Raw genomic sequence first — 26,727 nt, 5'->3', positions numbered from 1 at the left:
ACCGGGTCTCAGACCAGTCGCGGTTTTCTCACCCGTCACGGAGAGGCTGTATCGCAGAGGAGACCTGGACCCGGACCCGAACCAGGAGAGGCGGGTTCAGCTTCAGATTCTTCCACTTTATTCACACAAACCAGATAAAACCAGCAGGATTTAACCCTTTACGTCCGGTTCAAACATGAGGCGTGGATCCACGGGAGGAGATCCTTAGAGTAAAGTCCACGGAGGAGAACAGGTGAGCAGGACACCTGGATATGCGCATCCAGGGTTTATACGGTCTAAGAGCGCGTCCAGGTTCGGATCCAGGTCCAGATCCAGGTTCAGGTCCAGATATAGACTGATTTTCTGTCAGTTCAGCTTCTTCCTCTTTCTCTTTCTGTATATTTCTCACTTCTGTTTTTCAGTTCAGCCCTAAATCTCAACTGTACATTTTAATCTGTAACTTGTTATTTATTATTATTATTATTATTATTATTATTATTATTATTATTATTATTGATAAAGACCTTCCAAATTATGTTTTTCTGTACATTTAACCTTTCCTTAGTGATTTATCACCATTTATTATAATGTTATCCTCTGCATTTTGAATTTTTCAACTAAAATCAGGTTTTTGCTTACATTTAATTCACTGATCATGTGGATGTTCATAAAAACTCAGTGTAAATTCAAAGGTTATTATATCAGAATGGAGAAAACTGAAGAAAAAGTGACCTTTTCAGAACATAAAAACAAGCATCTCCAACTGCTGTCATTTATCAAACTATATGGGTTTTACTGGTGAATCAACTGAACACGAAGGGCATTAATAAATGTGAAACTGTTCTTTTTAATATATTTACTGGGTTTTCCCTTGTTTTTCTACAACCAAAGCCAGTGTTTTAGGCTTTTGGAAGATGTAGTTTCATGTTAGTGAAGGTCCTTTCACAAGAATATTTTACATTACCCATTGAAAATGTATCTTTCAGTATCGCTTTGGTTCAGTTTATTATTGCTCACATGGACAAAAAAATGGAAATAACAAAAAAAAAAAAAAGATACAAAATGAATTAGCAAAAGTGCACTGGGGACAAATACAGTTACCTGCACATTATTTTACATGAATTCTGCACAAAAACCCTGGATTATCATATGATAGAAAATCTGATCAGACCCTTATACACCACCTCCATCCGCAGTCATTGATCCAACTCCATAGGTTTTACTGTTGAATCAATGTTGTAGGAGATGACGGTGTTTCCATGGTAACTACTGAGCCTCTGAACGTCCAAATGGGTCATATCTGATGACCATGAAAAGAGGACAAACTGCATTTTACACCAGTTATTCACATGTATTGATAGGATTAATGGATCAGCAGGTATTAAACCGTTTAGATCAGTAGATGGTTTTGGTCGACAGTGGATGTTTACATTTTTGAGAGTTAAAACAAATGAAGACAATTAATGCAAACTCAGTGACAAAGATGTAATGTAACATAACATAATGTAAAGATGGTGCAACTCATCTTTAAGGTCACAACATGACTTTTCATGAATCTAGAGGCGGAGCATCCTGCAGAGCCTTTGAATGTGCAGGGTTAGTGCAGTTGGTGCAGACTTTGTGCAGAGGACCGTGCAGGTGCAAATGGTGAATAAAACCAGAATGTGACACTGAAATGTAAGAGTCTCAAACCAGAGTCTTAAAGTCAGAACTAGTGACACACTTTCAGTTTGTAGTTGCATCTGTTCATAATCCATCAGATAAAACCATCAGCAGAGTCGACATCTGCACTTTATCCAGCAAAACAGTCTTTAGTTTTCGATGTAGTATATAAATATTCTACTGTTTACTGCATTAGAAATGTGACAAAATGATAAAAAAAAACATAGGGATAAACACTGCGATGACATTTTTATATTAAATTATCAGGTTTTTGGAAGATAGATAGATAGATAGATAGATAGATAGATAGATAGATAGATAGATAGATAGATAGATAGATAGATAGATAGATAGATAGATAGATAGATAGACATGTAAAATAACAGTGCACTTGAACAAAATTTCACTGGATGACTCTCAAACACAGTATATAAAATAAATACAGTTGTCAAATATCCAATCTCAATATCTAAAAGTGTTATATAAATGAATAAATAAATAAATATATAAAAATTATTAGACCCCCCTTGTTTTCTTCTATTTCTTGTTCATTTTAATACCTGGTATATCTAAAGGTACATCTGTTTGGACAAATATAATGATAACAATGAAAATAGCTCATAGTTGTTTAATTCTGAGCTGATATCTATCCATTTTCCATGTTTTCTTGATTATAACCAAAATCACTTGAGTTCTTACATCAATATCTATGGCATTGTACTGACAAAAACAGTGCTTTTAGGCATTCCATGTTTTCTTTTGTGTGTTTTAGTCACATGATACACACAGGAGTTAGTACTGGATTGCATAACCATTGTTTTTGATGAGTTTCAATGGTTGAATAATTTTTTCCGTGACTGTATATATATAACAAAAATATCACATCATGATAATCTGAACAGAGAGAAGAGTTTAAGACCATAAATAACAGTCTTTTATGTTTTGTTTTCATCTTGTTGAATCAGAACTCATTGTGTTTATTTTCTTTACTTCAATTCAATGATGTGTGAAAAAATGTGAGAAATTATATATATGTGTGTGTATATATATATATGTGTGTGTACATATATATATGTGTGTGTATATATATATATATATATATATATATATATATATATATATATATATATATATATACACACACACACACACATATATATATATACATACACATATATACATATATATAAACAACCAGGTAATGAAATTAGAGAAGACAACTGATGATTCTTTTTGTATTTTTGCATCATTTCTGACTTGTTGCGTCATTGTTTTCCATCTTTTGTCATTTTCACCTCCTGTTAAATCGATTCTGTTTTCATCTTGTTGTGTAATTTACTTAAGTTGTTGCATCGTGTAGATCATTGTCATAAACTGTATCATGATATGAGTAAATTAAATGCTGAATCATGGTCGATGAATGTTTTTATCATGATGACATCTCTGCTCGTATCATGAACTGAAACTTTGGGCGTTTCCTTCATCAGGTCAGTTTCCTCTTCCTTAAATTCAATAAACTCCTTACTTAACCCATAAACACCCAAACATCCACCTGCAACCAAAACCATCTACTGGTGTGAAATGTTTAATAATGTCTGAGCCACTAAACCTGTCATTACATTTTAAATAACTGTTGCTGTCATCTTTTCATGGTCATCAGATATGACCCATTTGGACGTTCAGAGTCTCCGTAGTTACCATGGAAACACTGTCATCTTCTACAACATTGGTTCACCAGTAAAACCCATGGAGTTGGATCAGTGACAGTGGATGGACACACTGGGTTTATGTTCAAATATTCATGTCTTTGCTAAACAAGTGGTTCCAGGCACAACAAACCCCGCCCCTCGCATGTATTGTAATTTATTTTGCGATCAATCCAGCTGATGTCATCATGTCTATGCGTGTGCTGATGTCAATATATCAATTACCTCTATATATGTGCAGAGTTTGAAGTGAATTGAAACAAAATTGATATTTTTATAGACATTTGACATTTTTCCCATTATAAGTGAAAGGGAGGAAAAAAAAGATTTTAAAAATTTATAAAAAATTTGATCTTTGACCTTTTCCCAAAATGTAATCACATTTATTCTGGGTCACTGGCAATCTATACACCCAATTAGGTATGACTTCAATTTAGGGCTGAACGATATGGACAAAATTTCATAACTCGATATTCATGCCAGATATCTCAACATCAATACAATATGATATGACTATGGGTTTTGTGAAAACCAAGCAGTTTTCAGAAAAATACAAACATCATAATACAAAAGAATGTGGAAAGTGTAGTTTTATTTATAAGAACTCACTGCCAGTCATCAACATTAACATAAAGTACGAATAAATGAAATTTGTTCTGACTTCCAGAGCTGTACATGCAGGGCGAGCGCGGGGGAAATCTATATTGTTTATATCGTTGCTTTTTTGATATTAATATCTTGAATGTTCATACCTAGATATCCATACGATAACGATATATCTTTCAGCCCTACTTCAATTAATAGTTTTGCTGTTACAGACATGCGAAATTTTGCCCATTATAAGTAAATGGGGGGAAAAAAGATTTTAAAAATTAATACAAAATTGAAACTTTCACCTATTTTTTCCAAAATGTAATGACCTCTACTTAGGGTCATTGGCAATCTATAAATCCTTTTTTGTATGAATTCAACAAACAGTTTTGCTGCTACAGACATGTGAAATTTCACCCATTATTAGTAAATGGGGGGAAAAAAAGATTTTAAAATGTATAAAAAATTGAAACTTTCACCTATTTTCCCCAAAATGTAATCACATCTATTCTGGGTCACTGGCAATCTATAAACCCAATTTTGTATGAATTCAACCAATAGTTTTGCAGCTAGGGTGTTAACAAACAAACCGAACCAAAAACAATACCCCTTGCCTCCTCTTCAGGAGGCGGGGTACAAAGGCACATTTTCTTCAATTTTTTGATATATTAACCCTCAACTTTACTCTGAGCTTCTATGAACATCTACATGATCAGTGAATTAAATATAGGAAAGTACCTGATTTTCACTGGAAAAATGCAAAGTGAACTAGAAAAGCACTTGGAGACCGCAGACTCCTCCAAGGCAGATCCCCCCCGATCATTACCAAAATTTAATCATTTGTTCTTTGTGCCAGTATCAACATTTCATTAAAATCCGTCCATAACTTTTTGAGTTATCTTGCTAACAGACAAACAGACAAACAAACGCCGACGAAAACATAACCTCCACCATTCCTTGGCAGAGGTAAAAAGATAATATTATAATAAATAGTGATTAATCACTGAACAAAAGGTTAAATGTAGATAAATAATCATTTGAGAACTGCCACCAAAGTAGTACTGGGTCTTATTGGGAAAACTGAAAACAGACCTGATGTGTGTATTTGTGACTGGACACATGATGGTTTTAGAACATGTCATAATGCAACTCAAGTCCTTTAGTCTGAACAGCTTCCGGCACATTAGTCAAACTCTGACCGAGCCTATTTTCAGACTCTATGTCACAGCATTTTGTTGTGGTTTTATTCATTTTGACTCAAGTAAAGGGCCTGATCTCATTCTCGTTTTTGGGCCGCTGTTGTCAGGGGTGGGTTAACCTCCCTCCGTCCTGGCGCTGTCACAGATCTGCTCAGGAAAACCACTGGTCACATGGTGTTTCAAAATGTCAGAAATGCTGACCAGCTCACCGTCAGCGTTTCTGCAGTTGTATCCTGTCACAGACGCTACAAAAACTCTGCACATAACAGACAAGGGCTGTTCACACTTCAGCCTTGTGGTCAAACGGGGCGCCGTGGTCTCCTGTCGTCATGGCAACGTCTCAGGATAATTGACATGATGAAGGTGGAGACGATGGCGGCGAGTTTAATGATGAAGTGAAAGAAATGAGACAAAATCAGCTCAGAGGAGATCAGTTGGATTTCCTCTATCTTTAGTTTTTTGGCTTTTGCGTCTTTTTGTCACATGTTGCTCACGTTGCATTTTTGTTTTGTTGCAGCTTTTTATTTTGTTGCTTCGCTTTCATCTTGTGTTTTTATTTTGTTGCATCTCTGTTTCGTTGCATCTTTTCATTTTGTTGCATCTCTTTCATCTTGTATTTTTATTTTGTTGCATCTTTTTATGTTGTTGCATCTCTTTCATCTTGTGTTGTTATTTTGTTGCATCTTTTTATTTTGTTGCATCTCTTTAATCTTGTGTTTTTATTTAGTTGCATCTTTACTTCCACCAGGAGGTATTGTGATCACTTTGCTTTGTGTGTTTGCATGTTTGTTTGTTTGTTTTTTCAGTTAGCAAGATAACTCAAAAAGTTAAGGACGGATTTTCATGAAATTTTCAGGAAATGTTGATACTGGCACAAGAAAGAAATGATTAAATTTTGGTGGTGATCGGGGGGTGGCAGATCTGTCTTGGCAGAGGTCTGTGCTCTCCGAGTGCTTTTCTTGTTTTATTTTGTTGCATTGCTTTCATCTTGTTGTGGTTTTATTTTATTGCATCTTTTTATTTTGTTGCATCTCTTTACTGTGTTGCATCTCTTTCATCTTGTTGTGTTTTTATTTTGTTGCATCTTTTGTATTTTGTTGCATCTCTTTCATCTTGTGTTTTCATTTAGTTGCTTCTTTTCATTTTTTTGCATCTCTTTCATCTTGTGTATTGATTTTGTTGCTTCTTTTATTCTTGTTGCATCTCTTTCATCTTGGGTTTTTATTTCACTGCATCTTTTCTTCTTTTTGCATCTTGTGTCTTTTCATTGATTTTTTTGTTTTTTTCTTTTTGCATCTTTTTCATTTTATTGCATTTTCTTTCATCTTGTTGCGTTGTTTCTTATCGCATCTTTTACTGCATTTTCATCTTGATGTGTCTTTGTTGTTGTGTTTGTTTTACTGCACTGTTTTTGTCTTTTCTTTCGTCTTTTTAAAATGTTTTCTTTTTTTGTCTATTGCATCCTTTTGTCTTGTCGCATATTATTAGTCATCTTGTGTTTTTGTTTAGTTGCATCTTTTCTTCTTTGTTTTTGTCTTTTTTGTCATTACTTCCTTCACATTGTCTTCATTTTGTTGCAAGTCTTATCGTATTGTATCATTTTTGCCTTTTTGTATCTTACATTTTCATCTTGTGTTATCTTTTATATTTTTACCTCTTGTCTTCATGTTGTTTTTGTCATTATCTCGTATTTTGTGTGGTTATGTCCTATAGGTTTTCATCTTGTTGCATCTTTTGCATCATTTTTAACTTAGACTGGTACGTGTCTTGAGTCTTATTTCTCGTCTTTTACATCAGACATCTTTTACATTCATTTCCATGTTGTTTTGCCTTTAATATCATTGTCTTTGTCTCAAAAACTTAAAAGAAATAATGTTTTGACATTAATCCTGATAATTTATCGATCGATGATATAAAACTTATAGTGTGATTTCACTTTCCTACTTGAGTCAGTGCAGTGATACTGAGTCCATTTGCTTATTTCCCACTTTTGTGTAGATTCACAGACAATAGTTGCGTTCATTTTCTTGTGACTACAGAGTAAAACCAGATTCTTGAAGTGTTGAATTTTGAGAAGCAGCTGCAAACTGCACCTTTTTTTTCATGATAGTTCACCACATCCTCCACTCCTTGACCACAAACAGAACGAAGGGTTTATTCACCCATAATGCATCAGTGCCTCCTGGATCTGAAGCCTCAGTGGCTGTTCGATCGGAGCTCAACATGATTATTTCCTCTAATGTCGACCTCCCTGTTTGGTCAGTGTGAACAGAGGGAACTATAAGTAGCTTTTCTGGCTCTTCTGGATCTACAAATAGGTCACAGATGAGTTTTTCCAGTTCCTTTACTGTCAGATCACAGGCTTCATTCATGTTCAGGGGCTGCGGCGTCACATGTTTGCACTCGTTTCATTACCAGGAACTTAAGTCAAGTGGTTCACAGAAAAACACAGCGGGTGTTTCAGAAGAGGAGGTAGCGTCCACATGGTCGGTACTCCACGACACATACACGTAGTAGAAAAGTACACTGATTCAACTTATTTCCACATTTATATCAGCTTTTTCTCTGCAAAAACACATGTCTAGTGTTCTTATCTTTTGCATCATTATATTATTATTGCATATTTGAACCCTCTGTAGGTCTGATTCCAATCTTTTTAAATGGCCTGTTTATCAGTGTATTATCGTATTTTACCAAGCGCGTTAAATTATGGGCTGTTAGCATTAGCAATGCAAGGCTAATGTGTTCATTTATATTGAATATTTAACATTTTTCTGCATTAGAACATTCAGTTTTAGCCATAATTAACCTGCAGAGTTTGTGTAACATGTTTTTTGGCTAAACAAATAATGACATGCTCTAACGACTTCAATGTTGGGTCAAAACACAGTAATGTCCCGTCAGAGAGCGAACTTTAATCGATTGCCATTCCGACATTTATTTCAATTTAAAGTAGCTCCTTGTTTTGGATAATCCCTTATGGTCCAACTAAAGCAAAAATGAATTTAAAAGTAAAAATGTGGGTCATGTAGCAACACTAATCTGTCAAATTCTCTCTAAAATGTCCCGTCAGAGAGATTTCGAATGCCGTGTTTCGACCCTGTTGCAGATGCGGAAAAATGCATTTGTTATATTAAACAAGGATGCAGGATGTTGGGTGTATTTCTTCATCTTGGTTTAAGTGGTTTCAGGACTCAGCAATGTCTTATTTTAGCACAGCATGACTTTGAATTTAGACAACTTTCTAAAAGGGGTTCCACAAGGTTCAGTACTGGGTCCTGTCATATTCAGTCAATATTAATGTCACATCTAATTAACAATTTCTATGCTGATGACACTGTTCTAAATGGCTATTACAGCATGCCTTTTGAAATTTGAATTTAGATCTTAATACAAACAAAACCACAACTGTGGTACTCTGCAGAGCCACAGCTGTTACAGGACATATTTTTATCTGTTCCAGATTATTCTTATGTGGTCTGCAGTTAAGTCTCTCTGCTCTCAAATTCAGTTTTCTACCTTTGACGGTACTTCAAATGAAAAAGTTTGGATGTGACAGGCTTTGTTATTTCTTTATTTATAAGGTCTTAAACATCAACACACCTTCTGGCATCATCTCTTATATTCACCATCCATTCCTGCTCAGTGATTGGCTGATACTTTAAGTTTCTCAGATAAATATTAAAACTGGAGACTGTGCTTTTAGTGTTGAATTTACCTGGAATAATTTATAACAGGTGATTATAAATGGCTCTGCTTTAGAATCAAACTGCTTGTAATTATGTTGTATTTACATGTTATTATTATTATTATTTTTATTTTAGCAGAAAACTGAATGAAAATGGATTTTAAGCTACAGTGTTTGATAGTTTTTAGTGTTTTGGCATAAATTCCATCATTACCTTGAAGTATCTGAGAGAAACTAATGCATCTTGTCTTTTCTTGTGTTTTCGTGATGCAGATTTTATCTAATCCACGGTGTTTTTAGACAGACAGGAGGTTAAACATACAAACAGATTCAAGTAGATGCGAGCTAGATGTGATATTATTCCTTCACTTTTCCATAAACAGCATAAAACAGTGTCAGGTTGATCTGTTTTTATATTATAACTTTTAGTTTGGACCAGGTGAGGTGTATTTTCAGATTCTAGTATTTTTTTTTCTCTAATTTCAGCTCCTGCAGCTTTAACCCTCAAAGACCTTACCATCCACTGTCAACCAAAACCGTCTACTGATCTAAACTGTTTAATTGCTGTTAATCCACTAAACCTATCAATACATGTAAATTATTGGTGTAAAATACAGTTTGTCATCTTTTCATGGTCATCAGATATGACCCATTTGGACGTTCAGAGGCTCTGTAGTTGCCATGGAAACACCGTCATCTTCTATAACTCTGATTCACCAGTAAAACCCATGGAGTTTAACAAAAAATAAAATAAATGTGTAGGTAGTCAGATGTTCATTTCTGTCATTTTTTATGTTTTCATGATGGTTTTCCATTTTTCCTCCTCTTTATAAATGATAATAAATTGGACAAGAATGATGCTAAATTATATATTTTTATTGGTTAATGTAAAATATTGTTATTTTTTTTATTTTGAACATGCAAAGAAATAAAATAAAACTAAACAAAGCAAAATAAGACAAAAACAAAATAACATTTAAATGAACAGAATCTATCTTCAAGTACGTGCAAGTCTGAATTTTGCATGGTTAAAAAGGAGTAGGAAGACGTATAAACTTATTTAATCCTACCCCTCAAGTGCTTTTACACCTTTCTCACTAACTTAATACAAGAATCAAAAATACATTTTTCCTAATTTAGCATTCAACCACAATGAATACAAAATGCAGTAACTGAATTATGCACAACAATATCATGGTAGTACAGTCATACAGATTCAACAATTCAACCATTTTCTTCAATAATTACAGCATATTTATATTTATATTTATATTTATATTTATATTTAGTTATTGAAGGACCTTCACCAGTAAAACCCATGTAGTTTGACAAATGACAGTGGTTGGAAACACTTGACTTATGCTCAGTTAATGATATATTTTTCTTCAGTTTTCTGTTTTAATACAACGTTTGAGTTTTACTTACTTTTATGAACATCTACATGATCAGTAATTTAAATATATTAAAGTACTTGATTTTTACTAAAAAATGCACCATGCAGAGAATTTGCCACAAAAATAGTTGTAGGTCTTTAAGTGTTTCTTGAATATTATATGAATATCTGATATGTCTGTGCTCTGCCTCTAAAAGTGAACTTTATTATCCCTGTTGGGAAATTCGATGTCTGTAATTTACCCATAATACACATACAGCACCTAGCATTAACATTTGCATTTAGCATTTGCATCAGTTTCTTCATCCGTACCTTGACAATGTTTGCTATTATTTATCATTTACTTATCTGATGTCATTTTTAGCATTTTGTTTTACATGTTTCCATCTCTTTATGTCTTTTAAGTCTTTTCCATCTACTCTGCTGTTTTTTCCTTTTGGTTGAAATCTACAACTAAATATAAAAGATAAATGGACATAATGTTGATTCACGTCTCAATCGGAACTATGATTGGTTATTACAGCTGTCAGTCACATATTTGACCTGTGTCTGTCTGAAAACACCTGAGAGTATGCAAAAACCTGTGTAATTACAAGTATTTCTAAAACCTAAAAACAGAGTCCAGAGAATGAGAAAGAAGTTTTGTTTCCTTTGAGACGATTCACTTACAATATGTTGAAAAAGAATAATTGAAAATAATTCATAACACTGCAGCTTTAAAGGAATGATAATTATTATTATTTTTTTTTTTTTTGTAAAAATGGAATTATGGATTTTCAAACATTTCCCTGTGGTCTACATAAACTGTAAATGCTCTGCTTGGGTCTGAATTCTTTATTAATTCAACTTCACAGGTCCATCTTCAACCCTATTTCTGACTAATGACACCAGAAAGGGGGTTTTGAACGCTGGCCCTTTAAATGCACCAGAGCCACTTCAAGCCCCGCCTCCTACAAGTTGTTGGCTTTGCTTCTCTGACCCGTTCAACCAACAACTGAACATTTTAGGTAATCGGCTTGAAGTTTGGACATATTTTCAGTTTTTACTACAACCGCTGCTGCTGACAAACAATTAAGTCGTACTTAGAGAAATGTTCGTTGGAAGTCTTGACCTTATATGTGCAAATGTCATGACGTAACTACTTATAAAACATAACAAATTAGGAAAGGACTTAAAACAAGTTGTGGAAATCCACTTGATTTTTGTCAAAATTAATATAAAGATAGTTTTGCAGCAGCTGGAGGGTTCAAATTCAAACTGTATGAACTATTAGAGTCTAAATACACAAATAAATGAACCAAAGACTAATAAAAGTGGGTTTAGCAAAATATGACCCCTTTAATATTTTACATTTATACACAGAATAGAAAAAAATGCTACAAATAACCAAACTGAACTTAAGATGTAATAATAAATGTCATATAAATCAAAGATAAGATGTGAGTGTTTCTGTTTATGTCTGAACTCATATCAGGAGAATAACATGTTGAGATAATGATGCTTAGTATATTCTAGAGATCAAATGATTTTCACTTCCTGGTTTAGGAAAGCTGAGCTGCAAATAGTAGTTTAGAATCATAACCACTGTCTTAAAGATAACCCGTAACACCACCCAAACCCCGGTGACTCGTATCTAATCAGGATGTCGCCGCCTCAGAGGCAGATCAGTCTCAGCTCTGAAACCAGGACCCAGCTGAACCCTGGATTTCACCTGGAGGTCTGACCCTGATCCTCTTCCTCCACAGAGGCTCATCGACCGCAGCCGACCCCTGACCATCGCCTTCACCTTCGCTTAATTATTCTGACACCTCGTTGGTTCCGTCTCCATGGAGGCCACAGGGAAGTACGACTTTACCGCCACGGCAGACGACGAGCTGAGCTTCAAGAAAGGAGACATCCTGAAGGTCGGTTTGGAGTCCAACGACATCCATCTGAGTCTCAAAATAATTAATGTTATGTCGTTTTATATCATTAGTTTTAAAGTTTACCTGTTTTTATGTTCTCTGCATCACTTACATCATGTGACACAGAGAACTTGAATCATGTGTCATTTACATTGGTTTGTTTTATGTTGTTTTCATCCGGTTTCAGCCATACGTCATGTCATATTGTGTATTTTATTTTGTCTGGTTGCATCTTTGACATTGTTTTTGTATTGTTGCACTTTTTAGGACATTTTGGCATTGTTGTGTCTTTATCTACTTTTTTCATTTTCATCTTCTTGCGTCCTCTATATCATTTTTACCCGATTGTAGTTTCTAAACTCTTCCGGAATGTTAGACTTATCATTCATTTTACTAAGTGCACTAGTGTAAAGACTAAATGATCGTACTGTACATACTATATTTATGTTGAATTTAAGTCGCATCAATTATCACAACAAAAAAGGAAGATATATAAACACACACACAGAATATGTAAAGCTCTAAATATGCAAATAAATAAATATACACACACACACATACACCAAAATATTCATATTAATAAACTCAAATACTCAAATATTCATATCAAAAAACTGTATAAGGAAACAATTACAATATGTATTTATACAATATGCACTAGACAATATATTATCAATATGGTAATTAAACATATATACAGAAATAAATGTGCAATTATACTGTTGTGTTATTAAAAATTATGGGGTTATAATAAAGTATTAAACAGTCTGATGACCACAGAAGCAGGGATGATTTCCTGTGTCGTTCAGCGGTTCATTTAGTGAAAATAAAAGTAAAAATAGACTCATTTTCAGTTTATTCACTCATGCGTCAACATGTAAATATTTACCTTCGACAGTTTGATTTAAAGAAGCTTTTGCATTTTTTATGTCTTGACTTTTTTCTTTTATGACTGACAGTTTGATTAACAGAAGCTTCATATATCTTCTAATTAAAATCTGTTGTGGTTGAACCCGGTCTCCCCTATTTTAAATTTAGATTGATCCATTTGTATTGCGTTGGATCCTTTACAACATTTTAGTTTTTTGCATCTTTAACAAATAATTTAAAACCACAAATATCAGCGCTAACTGATTTAAAATTTCATCATGACACATTTTTCTTGTCTTTTTATGTTACTTTTGACTTTTTTGTGTGATTCAAATTTTTATTTGATTTTGTAATGGAGAATATACGTTTTACATTCACACGCACATAAAACAATTTTACAATGTTGTTTTTCTAAATTTCTTTTCTTTTCAGAAAAGAACAAAACAATCTATCTGCGCATTTATTTTCCTGTGTATATCTCCAGTGTCTTCACTTCTAGATTTCTTACCCCCTCCCCCCCCTTTTTTTTTTTAACAACAAAACAATAATTAAAAAAATAATAATAATAATACAAACAACAGTAATATAGTAGCTAAACAACAGTGGGTGTCATGATTTGTTCCTTATCAGTGTTCATAAAGTCCATCCATGGTTTCCAGCATTCCTCAAATTTATCATGTTCTAGTCTCAAAGCAAATGTCAATTTCTCCATCAGGGAAATTTCTTTAACAAGCTCTATCCAACCTTCTAATGTGGGTCGTTTGTCAGTCATCCATTTTCTAGTGACTGCTTTCTTGCTAGCAAACAGCAAAATATTCAACAGATTTTTTACAATATCCTTTTATCTAGTCTGGTTGTTTGCCTAAGAACATAGTTTCAAAATTTAAAATAAACCTTTCCCCAATCACTTTATCAGTGCTTCGTTTTATTTTCTCCCAATAAAGAGACAATTTAGGACAACTCCAAAATACATGATGATGATGAGCCTTATTCATTCCACATAACCTCCAACAAGATGTGTCCGCATTAGAACCTGGTTCTGGTGTTCTACAGGGTGTATAAAAAAAAAAACTACAGGGTGGGGAAGCAAAATTTACAATATTTTGAGGCAGGGATTGAAAGACAGTGTATGACCAATTAGTTTATTGAAAGTCATGAGAATTTATTTGCCACAAGAAAATTTACAAAATAGAAAATGTTTTTTTTCTATGTGTCCTTCTTTCTCAATAACTGCCTTCACACGCTTCCTGAAACTTGCGCAAGCGTTCCTCAAATATTTGGGTGACAGCTTCTCCCATTCTTCTTTAACAGTATCTTCCAGACTTTCTCGTAATAGTTTTGCTCATAGTCATTCTCTTCTTTCCATTATAAACAGTCTTTATGGACACTCCAACTATTGTTGAAATCTCCTTTGGTGTGACGAGTGCATTCAGCAAATCACACACTCTTTGACGTTTGCTTTCCTGATTACTCATATGGGCAAAAGTTTCTGAAAAGGTATGGATAATAGTGTTAGGTATGATTATGACATCAATATATGTTTGGTTTCAAAACAACTGACGTAGTGTCTGCTGAGAAAAAACAACTAAATGTTCATTGTAAATTTTGCTTCCCCACCCTGTATATATTTTGAAAAATTACCCCCAGTTCCGCATTTGATAATTTTTGGAATTTTCTTTTATGGACGTCGGTAGGTAGGGGATTGGTGGATATTTGTCCAAATTTACAGACCCAGGTTTTCATGCATGAGTGAGCAGGGGCAAATTGCGCAATCCAAGTTAAAACTGGTTTGTGCGAAGTAGCGGTGGGATTTAAATCCAATCAAAGGTCATGGGAGGGGACAATGGGCATCCATCTTGTTTTCCACAAAATTGCCAGGTTACAGCATTAGCACTTTGGCCACCATGTCAGTTTCATTTCTTTACCCATGGCAGCTGTTCCTGCCTTTCAAAGTTAATTCAACTTGTTTAGGCCTGAAAATGTCACTGAGGACAGGCCAAGTTAGGGTTAGGCTTAACTCTAATCCTAACCCTAACTTTGCCCCTGCTCACTCATGCATGAAAACCTGGGTCTGTAAATTTGGACAAATATCCACCAATCCCCTACCTACCGATGTCCATAAAAGAAAATTCCAAAAATTATCAAATGCGGAACAGGGGGTAATCTTTCAAAATGCATAGTTTTTTTTGATACACCCTGTATAGAAGTGAACCACACATTTCCATGCAAACTCCCTCCAGTTAAGTGAGAAAGTACATTTCCATGAATCCTCTTGGATTTTAACCCAATCATCAATATGCAGCAAAATATTACCCTCCTTTTCCCACTTTTCTTTGATATACACTGTGTTCTCCCCACTAATGTTTTGTAATTCATACAGTTTTAAGATTAGTTTAATATTTGGGCTTGATTGGTATGATGTTAGGAAAATACTTTGGACTTTTTGACTGTTCAGTAAAGTTGTTTTTTTAACACATATCTTTATTAAGGTTTTCACACATTACATGTATTTTCTGACATGAAATGAAAATATTGTGTGGGTCTCCCTTGAACATAAATCCCCAGAACCCCCACCCCCCATTACCCCATGACCACCTCTGAATTTTGAAACAGCTGTGAAAGTAAATAACATAAAATAATAACTGACAGACAACATAAGTAATATTGACTTGAATACCTTTAAACATGCATTTTTAAAATATCTGATACATAATCAAACATCATTTAACCAAAACAAGGGGTATGGTCACACTTTATAAGTTAGTGAAGTTGTTATTAATAACATTTTCTGACCTGAGATCTGTTGTTGGTCAGATTCTGAATCCTCAGGACGAGTGGTTCAAGGCGGAGATGAACGGACAGGAAGGCTTCGTCCCTCAGAACTACATCGAGATGCAGACTCCGAGGTGAGACGCCTTCACCTGCGGGTTTTTCATCAGCTTGTATGTACTTTAGTTTAGTGCTGACGTTCATGTGGTTTCAGGTGGTTCCAGGAGAAAGCCAGCCGCTACAATGCCGAGGAACTACTGAGGAACAAAGACGTGGGAGACTTTGTGATCAGAGGGTGTCAGAGCTCACCTGGAGACTTCTCCATCTCCGTCAAGTCAGTCCACGTCTGAAAAAAAAAAAAAACGAGACTAGGGCAGTTTTATGTTTATATGTGTTCAGTGACAGTTCTGACCTTGTTTGTAGGATTCCAAACAGATCTTTAGTACAACTATTGACAACACAAACCATACAGAAAACGGGTGATTTCTGGTTTTATTGTGGCTGTTTTCTGTCTGCTAACTGAGCTAAGCTAACAGAGCTATAATGTAAACTATCAGTCGACACAGCACCTGAAGATTATAAGACAGTGTAATTTTGAGGACCTGTTAAAATAAGTGTCTATGAGTTTTAGTTTGAGGACGAAAATGTAATGATACCATAATACAGATGTGTGTAAACAATGAGCTTTATACTTTATTCAGTGTAGAAACATAGGGTTCATTCATTGGTGGTTTTGGTTCTAAGTGTGTTCTGGTACCAGACTGACCCCTGCTGGTGAGAGTTGGAATATCAATACAACATAAAACCACTTTAACCCATAAAGACCCAGCGGTACTTTGGTAGCAGTTCCCAAATATATTTTTCTCCCTATATACCCTATCTTAAGTGATTTATTGCCATTTGTTATAATATTATCCTCTGTATTAAGTGTTTTTTCAGTGTAAATTAGGTATTTTCTTTTATTTAATCTGTTGATCATGATGATGTTCATTAAAGCTCAGAGTAAATCCAAAGGTAATTAAATCAGAAACAGAGACAACTGAAGAAAAATGGCATTTTACACAAATATATCAATAACTGAGCATAAAACAAGTGTGTCCATCCACTAGCATTGATCCAACTCCATGGGTTTTACTGGTGAATCAATGTTGTAGAAGACGATGGTGTTTCCATGGTAACTACGGAGCCTCAGAACATCCAAATGGGTCATAGCTGATGTCCATGAAAAGATGACAAACTGTATTTTACACCAACTATTTACATGTATTGATAGGATTAGTAGATCAACAGTGGATTAGTGGATCAACAGGTATTACCCTCCCTATTTACCCTATCTTAAGTGATTTATCGCCATTTATTATAATGTTCTCCTCTGTATTTCATGTTTTTTTCAGTGTAAATTATGTATTTTCTTATATTTTATCTGTTGATCATGTTGATGTTCATTAAAGCTCAGAGTAAATCCAAAGGTTATTAAAACAGAAACAGAGAAAACCGAAGAAAAAGTGACATTTTCCACAAATATATCAGTAGTTGAGCATGAAACAAGTGTGTCCATCCACTAGCATTGGTCCAACTCCATGGGTTTTACTGGTGAATCAATGTTTTAGAAGATGACGGTGTTTCTACATTCACTATGGAGCCTCTGAACATACAAATGGCTATGAAAATATGATAAACTGGATTTTACACCAATTATTTACATGTATTGATAGGATTAGTGGATCCACAGGTGTTTAACGGTTTAGATCAGTAGATGGTTTTGGTCTCCAGTGGCCATTTGGGTCTTTATGGGTTAACACACTTTAATTGTCCACAGATAGTTTTGGCTAAAATGTCCTTGAACATTCTTAACAGACTGATGTGATTTTGATTGTTATCGGAATCGCCTCAGAGTTAGTTCTTGTTAATATCTAACTTGGAGTAATTTTAGTACTTGTTTTTCTTCTGGATTTTGGAATGTTTCGGTCCGATTCTCATCATTGTACAATATACGAGGGGGAAGTTGGATAATTGGAAAAACTGTTTAAGTTGTGATGTTTATTATAGGGGGCAGCCGTAGTGTAGAAGGCAGGAGAGTTTGATTCCCTGGGTTGGCAGAAAAAAGATGTTGGCTGATGTGCCCTTGAGCAAGGCACTTAACTCCCTTTTCGCTCCTCGGGTGCTTAATAATGCAAGCCCACTGCTCCTAGTCTGCGGTGTGTGTGGTCCGTTCCTTCATGTTCTCATAATGGGTTAAAAGCAGAAGGTTAATTTCTGCCATTTAAACCTTATCATGCTAGGGACTTTTTCCACGAATGTTGCGAAGCCCGATCATGAACATATAACGACAATCTGCTAAAAAGGCATCTCGTTTAACCGTGAGAAACCAACCTGCAGCGACCGAGAAATACAGAAAAAGTCAACTGTGACTCATTTCACTCTCGAAACATCTGTAATGTGTCGCAAACTCTGCAAGAATTCACAAATTTACACCTGCAAGAGTCTGCAGAAGCATGAACAACAAACGAGTCGAAAAACAGCAGCGCGTTGGTCTGGTTTCATCAGTCTGAGGTTCAATGTGAGGCTGTAGTTCGATGGTGGATCCGGCTGAAGGTCTGGATCGGTCGTCTGATTCCTCTGTTTTCTCGACCCTCAGACACGAGAGCGACGTCCAACATTTCAAAGTGATGAGAGACAATAAAGGCCAGTATTTCCTCTGGTCCGAGAAGTTCACCTCCGTCAACAAGCTGGTGGAGTTTTATAAGACCACCACCATCTCCAAGACCCGGGAGATCTACCTGAACGACGGCAGCTCGGACAGCAGGAACCCCACTTTGGCCCAGGTACCAAACCACTGACCTCAGACCCCCAACCTTAGACCCCGACCTCAGACCCCCAACATTAGACCCTGACCTCAGATCCCCAACCTCAGACCCCCAACCTTAGACCCCGACCTCAGACCCCCAACATTAGACCCCGACCTCAGACCCCCAACATTAGACCCTGACCTCAGATCCCCAACCTCAGACCCCCAACCTTAGACCCCGACCTCAGACCCCCAACATTAGACCCCGACCTCAGATCCCCAACCTTAGACTCCGACCTCAGACCCCCAACATTAGACTCCGACCTCAGACCCCCAACATTAGACTCCGACCTCAGATCCCCAACCTTAGACCCCGACCTCAGATCCCCGACCTTAGACTCCGACCTCAGATCCCCAACATTAGACCCCGACCTCAGACCCCCAACATTAGACCCCGACCTCAGATCCCCAACCTTAGACCCTGACCTCAGATCCCCAACCTTAGACCCCGACCTCAGATCCCCAACCTCAGACCCCGACCTCAGATCCCCAACCTCAGACCCCGACCTCAGATCCCCAACCTCAGACTCCGACCTCAGACCCCTGACATTAGACCCCGACCTCAGATCCCCAACCATAGACCCAGACCTCAGATCCCCAACGTTAGACCCCGACCTCAGACCCCCAACCTTAGACCCCGACCTCAGACCCCCAACCATAGACCCAGACCTCAGACCCCCAACCTTAGACCCGACCTCAGACCCCCAACCTCAGACCCCGACCTCAGACCCCCAACATTAGACCCCGACCTCAGACCCCCAACCTTAGACCCTGACCTCAGACCCCCAACCTTAGACCCTGACCTCAGATCCTCAACCTTAGACTCCGACCTCAGATCCCCGACCTTAGACCCCGACCCCAGACCCCAACCTTAGACCCTGACCTCAGACCCCCGACCTTAGACCCTAATCTCAGATCCCCAACCTTAGACCCCGACCTCAGACCCCCAACATTAGACCCCGACCTCAGACCCCCAACCTTAGACCCCGACCTCAGACCCCCAACCTTAGACCCCAACTTTATATCCCTGACCTTAGACCCTGACCTCAGATCCCCAACTTAGACCCCAACCTCAGACCCCCAACCTTAGACTCCGACCTTAGACCCCCAACCTGTCGCTACATAAACACAATGCTGTTATAATAAACTCCAAAATGTCCAAAATGGTTCAGATCTGTTGTCATTGGGTCGAGTTTTATAAAAGTTGACCTCATCAAAGCAGTGGGGAGACAGTGACGTAATAAGAAAATAAAAATAAAATAAAATGTGGCTTTAACTTGACATTTTAACAATGGAAGAGCCAGTAAAAAACATCATAGCCGTTCGTGGTGTCTTTTCTTTTTTCTTTTTTTTGTAATTATCTTTCTATTATTTTTTTCAGACAGTATTATCTTATCAGCATTTTACATCACATATATAACTTCTATATATGTAAAGAAAAACAAGACAAAACATACTCATACAGGGGAGCACAGACAGAAATAGTAAAAATATACACAGTAACCTTAAATAGAGTTAATGGGAAGTAACAAGCGTTTTTCCCATTCCATTCTTTCCTTCCAGAAACCCTTTTCCTCTGTATAAGATTAACACCGAACATTTAAAGTGTGTAGCATGAACCCAGGCTTTACATGGGTCTGTATGCACGTTACTCTTATCAAGTAAAATCAGCTCTTAATAGTGTCATAAAATCAACCCAGTTTTTTCAGTAATTGGTGAATTTGAATCAAGTCTGACAGAAAAAGTCCACTTCTCCATCCTATAGACGTCATCTGTAACCTCTGTCCAGTCCTCCATTTTTGGTGCATCCTTTTTTAGCCATTTTTTTACCTGCCTCATGGAGTATTTTCATAGATTCAGGTCCAAATGTTTGAGACTTAAAATGAGAAACTGCAAACCGTTGCTCCAAAATCAGATTCTTGGGCTGAATTATGGGACTTTTTTTGTGATGAAACTCATTAACTCTGGGCTTCATTTTTCAACAGCACAGACAGGTTTATCTATCTATAGATTGTGTCATTTCTGGAGGTTTTTTTTACATGTAGCTTTAACCTTTTTTGCTTCCGTTCTTTTCGTTGATCCCTAAACCTAAACTTAAGTTGCCTGGGTTATTTATTAGATTTCATCTTAAAGGGAATATCTTTCTCTGTTTGACATGTAGATGTAAGTGACCCTTCATGAAGCCCCTCCCAAAACTTACTGTTATCCAGTCAGTAGAAGGGATAATGTCAAAACAGGCCTTAGTGTATATAGAACCTGCAAATCCAAGAGCAGATATCACCAATGTTTAGACGATGGTGTCATGTTTTAGCCCAGGGGTCTCAAACTCATTTCCTTTCAGGGGCCACATTCAGCCCGAGTTAATCTGAAGTGGGCCAGACTAGTAAAATAATAGCATAATCACCTATAAATAATGACAACTCCAAATTTTTGTCTTTGTTTTAGTGCAAAAAAACCCCCATTAAATTATGAAAATACTTACTTTTATAAACTATCCAAACAAAAAAGATATGAATAACCTGAAAAAGCTGAAATTTCTTAAGAAAAATAAGTGCAATTTTAACATTATTATGCCTCAACATCTCATTTGTACATGTGCATTATGGATCGGATCTATAAAGACACTAAACACTGAGGAACAGGCAGAAAAAAGTTAAAATTGTGCTCAGTTTTCTTTAGACGTTTCAGGTAGTTCACATTTTGTTCAGGTTGTTCACATTTTATTGTTACAAGGTAGTTTGTAAATGTAAATATTTTCTGCAGTAAAATAGACAAAAATTTGAAGTTGTCATTATTTATAGGCATAGTGTAATTTTTTTTCACTTCTACCAAGAGATAAATATGGAGTCATTATATTTTGTAGATTATTGTGGTATTATTTTACTTTAGATCAGATTGATCTGTATGTGGAACCTGAACTAAAATGAGTTCCACAGCCTTGACTGTGGAATTTTTGCACTTTACAAATTCATCCCTTGGGCTGCATTGGAACTTTTCGCATTTGACCCCCGGATCGCATGTTTGAGACCCCTGTTTTAGCCTTTTCTGAAGCAAAAGACACAAGAGGACAGATGTCAATATGGATTAAACAGTGGAAATCTCACTCACAGATGATGCTAACCATGTTAGTTAGTTTCGCTGTTGTTGTTTTACTGTTGGTCTTTACCGTTGTGTCTTCCAAACACACAATTTAGGACCAATAACCTTCATCATTCATCACCGTCATTCCAGAATTGGAGAATTTAATGTCCCATATTGACTTCTTCAAAAGTCCTGATCAGAGCTGAATCCAGTTTTCAGCTCAAACTACATGTTTTAATGTGACTGATCATTGTTTTGTTGTGTTTCCTGTTGGTGTTGAACATACGATGGGTCGCTTCTTAGAAACATGATCTACTTTCACATCAGATAAACCTGGTCTGTCACCGTCCGCTCCCTCCAGATGTTCGGTCTCATCTACTTCCTGTGTATTTCCTTTCATAGCTGAAGAGAGGAAGTCTCCCCGAGCAGCGCAGCTCGCCGGCCGCCGTCGCCGCTGCAACACCTCGCCGAGCGTCCGACCAGCCTCACAACCAGCTGGTAAACGCTCTCTGCCGACACGTCGCTGATCACAGTGGTTTTACTTCCCAGAATCGTTCATTCATCAGAGGGTTGTATTCTGTTCCAGGCCAAGAGGGTGGGACTGGAGGAACGAGCCCACACCATCGGCCACTCAGGACGAAGCAGCCCCATTAGCTCCGCCTTCCCGCCACGCCGCACGTCAGAAACCATGCCCCTGCCCCAGGTCGGCCTCAAGAACCCAAACATATACACAATGAAAGTACAAAACCCGGATGGTACTGTAGTAGAAAATAAAAGTACATGTCCCCAGTTAGTACTGTAGCAGAAAATAGTCTGTACAACATGTAGTCATTTACGATATTTTGACCTCATTGCGTTTTTTTTGTATGTTACAATATTTTGACTTCATTGCATTTTTCTGTTTCAATACTTTGATCTGACTGCAGTTTTTTTCTTTGTCTCTTGCGATATTTTGACTTTATTACGTTTTTTAATCTGTTACAATATTTTGACCTCATTGCATTTTTTCATGTTACGATATTTTGACTTCATTGCATTTTTCGTGTTACGATGTTTTGACCTCCTTGCATTTTTTGTATGTTACGATATTTTGACTTCATTGGATTTTTTCTTAATCTGTGACAATACTTTGATCTCATTGCATTTTTTTTTTCTTTGTCTCGTGCGATATTTTGACTTTATTGTGTTTTTTAATCTGTTATAGTATTTTGACTGAATTGCATTGGTTTATTAGTCTGTTATAATATTTTGACCTCATTGCGTTTTTTTCATGTTACGATATTTTGACTTCATTGCATTTTTTCATGTAATACAATATTTTGACCTCATTATGGTTTCTCATCAGTTGCATTTTGACCTCATTGCTTTTTTTTTTTTTTTTGTCTGTTGCGATATTTTGACTTCATTCTGTATTTTTAGTCCAATACGATATTTTGACCTCATTGTTTTTTCAGTCTTTTACAATATTTTCATCTCGTTTTTTGTTTTTTTTTAGACTGCTATGATATTTTCACGTCATTGCACTTTTTCATCTTTTACAATATTTTCATCTTGTTATGTTTTTCATGTTTCATATCATTTTAACTAATCGCGTTATGTTATTTTCTACACTGTTTCCATCTTTCACATCATTTTCTTATCATTTGTTTTTTGTCTTTTTACATCTTTTCCATCTCATTGTACCTTTGAATTATCAGATATAATGACAGTAACCAGTGTTAGTGTTAAACTGGAGGAAGTGAAAGTAAAACACTGACGTTCTGTTTCTATTTATGGACATTTATGAATGATTATGATTTTTATCTGGTCCATTTTGTACAAATGTTCTTGTTTTTACCTGGTTTTGTTACCTTCACCAGTAGGTATTGTGATCGCTTTGCTTTGTGTGTTTGCCTGTTTGTTTATTTGGCTGTTTGTTTGTTTGTTAGCAAGATAACGGAAAAAGTAATGGAAGGATTTTCATGAAATTTTCAGGAAATGTTGATACTGGCACAAGGAAGAAATGATTAAATTTTGGTGGTGATCGGGGGGGATCTGCGGAGGTCTGCGCTCTCTGAGTGCTTTTCTTGTTTTATTTTAGCTTTTGTCTCATGGTTCACTGTCATCGGTTTAGTTTAGATCACAGGTGTCAAACATGCGGCCCCTGGGCCAAAACTGGCCCTGCAAAGGTTCTAACGTGGCCCGCGGTGCAAAAATGACACTGAAGATATTAACAGTCCAGGGTGTTCAGCTGGTTTTAATTCAGCCTAATGTGATCTCAAATAAAAGAATAAAATAAAAAATAAAATGTAAACCTGAAAATGAGTTACAATTTTAACAATATTCTAGTAAATGTTTTGTGCATTTTTAGATCAGATCTGTAAGTTGTTAACAATAATCTGACACATAATATTGTAGAAATCATTCTTATTTTAGGTCCAAATTCCAAACTTGAAAATGTTAACAACATTATGCCTGTTACCAAATGTTTGTGTAACATTGTGTGTAATGCACATGTACAAATGATAAGTTGAGGCCTAATGTTGTTAAAATTGCACTCATTTTTCTTCAGAAATTTCAGTTTTTCTGGTTATTCACATCTTTTTTGTGAAAGGGCAGTTCATAAATGTGAATATTTTCATAATTTTGTGTTTTTATTGCACTAAAACAAAGAGAAAATCTTGGAGTTGTCATTATTTATAGGTTATTATGCTGTAATTTTAATGGTTTGGCCCGTTTGAGATCAAACTGGGCTGAATGTGGCCCCTGAACTAAAATGAGTTTGACACTCCTGGTTTAGATGTTGCTGGTTTTAGTTTTTCTGGGCCTTAACAACCAGTCGCTGTGTCTCCTCCGTCCACAGAGGGCGTCCTCCATCCAGGTGGTGGCGCTGTACGACTTCCGGGCAGAGGAAGACGATGAGCTCGGCTTCGGCGCCGGTGACATCATCGAGGTTTTGGACTCGTCCGACTCATCCTGGTGGAAGGGGAGGCTTCGGGGGAAGACGGGCCTGTTTCCCGCCAACTACACCAAACCAATGTGACGCCCCCTACAGGCCCCACCTTGACCGATGCCCCCGTGGACTGACGGACCTGGATTCAACACGGTCTGGATCTCAGTGGTACCGATTGGACTTCCAGCCGGTCAGCAGTTTCACATGAGGCAGTTTTTAATCTGAAATGTGTCCAGAGGAGCAGAGACTGGATGAAGAACCTCCAGAACCCGGATCATGAAGAACAGGACCGGACCATGGTTCTGCTGAGGAGAACCGAGGAACCGACGTTTATATTCAAGAACACTGGTCGCATGAAGAATCCACTGTTTCTGCTCACGTTGTTGTCCTTATATTTTATAATTTTGGATTAAACTATTAGATTTCTGAGCAAATCTTGACACATTTCCAGTCGTGTACGTTCCCAGTTTTTTGAAAATGAAAAATAAAGTTATTTTTATTAGTGACTCAGATGTAAATTTGATCTGTTTTACTAATTATTTTATCAGCACAATTTGGCTCTGATGGGTCAGGAATTTAAAAAAAAAAAAAAAAAAATTTGCACATTTTTTCATCTATTATGATATTTATTATGATGTAATATTTATATTAGTGAATTATTTTTGTCTTGTTTTTTGTTCATCTGTTACGATATTTTGTACTTTTCCTTGGTGTTTTAGTACTTTTTCTTGAGTATTAGTACTTTTCCTTGGTGTTGTAGTACTTCTCATTGCATATTAGTACTTTTACTTGGTGTTGTAGTACTTCTCAGTGCCTATTAGTACTTTTCCTTGGTGTTGCAGTACTTCTCAGTGCGTATCATAGCTTTTACTTGAGTTGCAGTACTTCTCAGTGTGTGTATTAGTACTTTTCCTTGAGTATTAGTACTTTTCCTTGGTGTTGTAGTACTTCTCAGTGCGTATCATTACATTTACTTGAGTTGCAGTATTTCTCAGTGTGTGTATTAGTACTTTTCCTTGGTGTGGTAGTACTTCTTGGTGCATATTAGTACTTTTTCTTGGTGTGGTAGTACTTCTTAGTGCGTATTAGTACTTTTCCTTGGTGTGGTAGTACTTCTCAGTGTGTACTTTTACTTGTGTTGCAGTACTGCTCAGTGTGCGTCTTAGTACTTTTCCTTGGTATGGTAGTACTTCTCAGTGTGTACTTTTACTTGTGTTTCAGTACTTCTCAGTGCGTATTAGTACTTTTCCTTGGTGTGCTAGTACTTCTCAGTGTGTACTTTTACTTTTGTTGCAGTACTTCTCAGTGTGTGTATTAGTACTTTTCCTTGGTGTGCTAGTACTTCTCAGTATGTACTTTTACTTGTGTTGCAGTACTTCTCAGTGTGTGTAGAGTACTTTTCATTGGTGTGCTAGTACTTCTCAGTGTGTACTTTTACTTGTGTTGCAGTATTTCTTAGTGTGTGTATTAGTACTTTTCCTTGGTGTGGTAGTACTTCTCAGTGTGTACTTTTACTTGTGTTGCAGTACTGCTCAGTGTGCGTCTTAGTACTTTTCCTTGGTATGGTAGTACTTCTCAGTGTGTACTTTTACTTGTGTTGCAGTACTTCTCAGTGCGTATTAGTACTTTTCCTTGGTGTGCTAGTACTTCTCAGTGTGTACTTTTACTTTTGTTGCAGTACTTCTCAGTGTGAGTATTAGTACTTTTCATTGGTGTGCTAGTACTTCTCAGTGTGTACTTTTACTTGTGTTGCAGTACTTCTCAGTGTGTGTATTAGTACTTTTCATTGGTGTGCTAGTACTTCTCAGTGTGTACTTTTACTTGTGTTGCAGTACTTCTCAGTGTGTGTATTAGTACTTTTCCTTGGTGTGGCAGTACTTCTCAGTGTGTACTTTTACTCATGTTGTAGTACTTCTCAGTGCATATCATTACTTTTACTTGAGTTGCAGTACTTCTCAGTGTGTGTATTAGTATTTTTCCTTGGTGTGGTAGTACTTCTTAGTGTGTACTTTTACTTGTGTGGTAGTACTTCTTAGTGTGTACTTTTACTTGTGTGGTAGTACTTCTCAGTGTGTACTTTTACTTGTGTTGCAGTATTTTGGTCC

The 26,727-nt window shown here is 36.6% G+C and overlaps 1 protein-coding gene across 3 annotated transcripts; it reads left to right on the top strand.

Moving 5' to 3' along the window:
- On the top strand, window positions 1-25,132 carry grap2a (GRB2 related adaptor protein 2a). 3 transcript variants are annotated; one of them, XM_030140085.1, is made up of 9 exons: window positions 1-232; window positions 11,073-11,225; window positions 11,964-12,122; window positions 15,807-15,898; window positions 15,976-16,095; window positions 18,400-18,586; window positions 22,093-22,188; window positions 22,277-22,393; window positions 24,533-25,132. In XM_030140085.1, exons 3-9 carry the CDS (start codon window positions 12,045-12,047, stop codon window positions 24,710-24,712), a joined length of 870 nt encoding a protein of 289 aa, XP_029995945.1. In that variant the 5' UTR covers window positions 1-232; window positions 11,073-11,225; window positions 11,964-12,044; the 3' UTR covers window positions 24,713-25,132. The 3 variants fall into 3 exon arrangements, with proteins under 3 accessions (XP_029995945.1, XP_029995944.1, XP_029995946.1); XM_030140084.1 differs by lacking the exon at window positions 11,073-11,225; XM_030140086.1 differs by lacking the exons at window positions 1-232; window positions 11,073-11,225 and adding an exon at window positions 7,441-7,623.
- The last annotated feature ends 1,595 nt before the right edge of the window (window positions 25,133-26,727 follow it).

The sequence above is a fragment of the Sphaeramia orbicularis genome, chromosome 8 (assembly GCF_902148855.1).
Source record: "Sphaeramia orbicularis chromosome 8, fSphaOr1.1, whole genome shotgun sequence".
Classification (NCBI taxonomy): domain Eukaryota; kingdom Metazoa; phylum Chordata; class Actinopteri; order Kurtiformes; family Apogonidae; genus Sphaeramia; species Sphaeramia orbicularis.
Note: the sequence above shows the minus strand (reverse complement) of the source record. Positions and strands in the feature narration are given on the sequence as shown.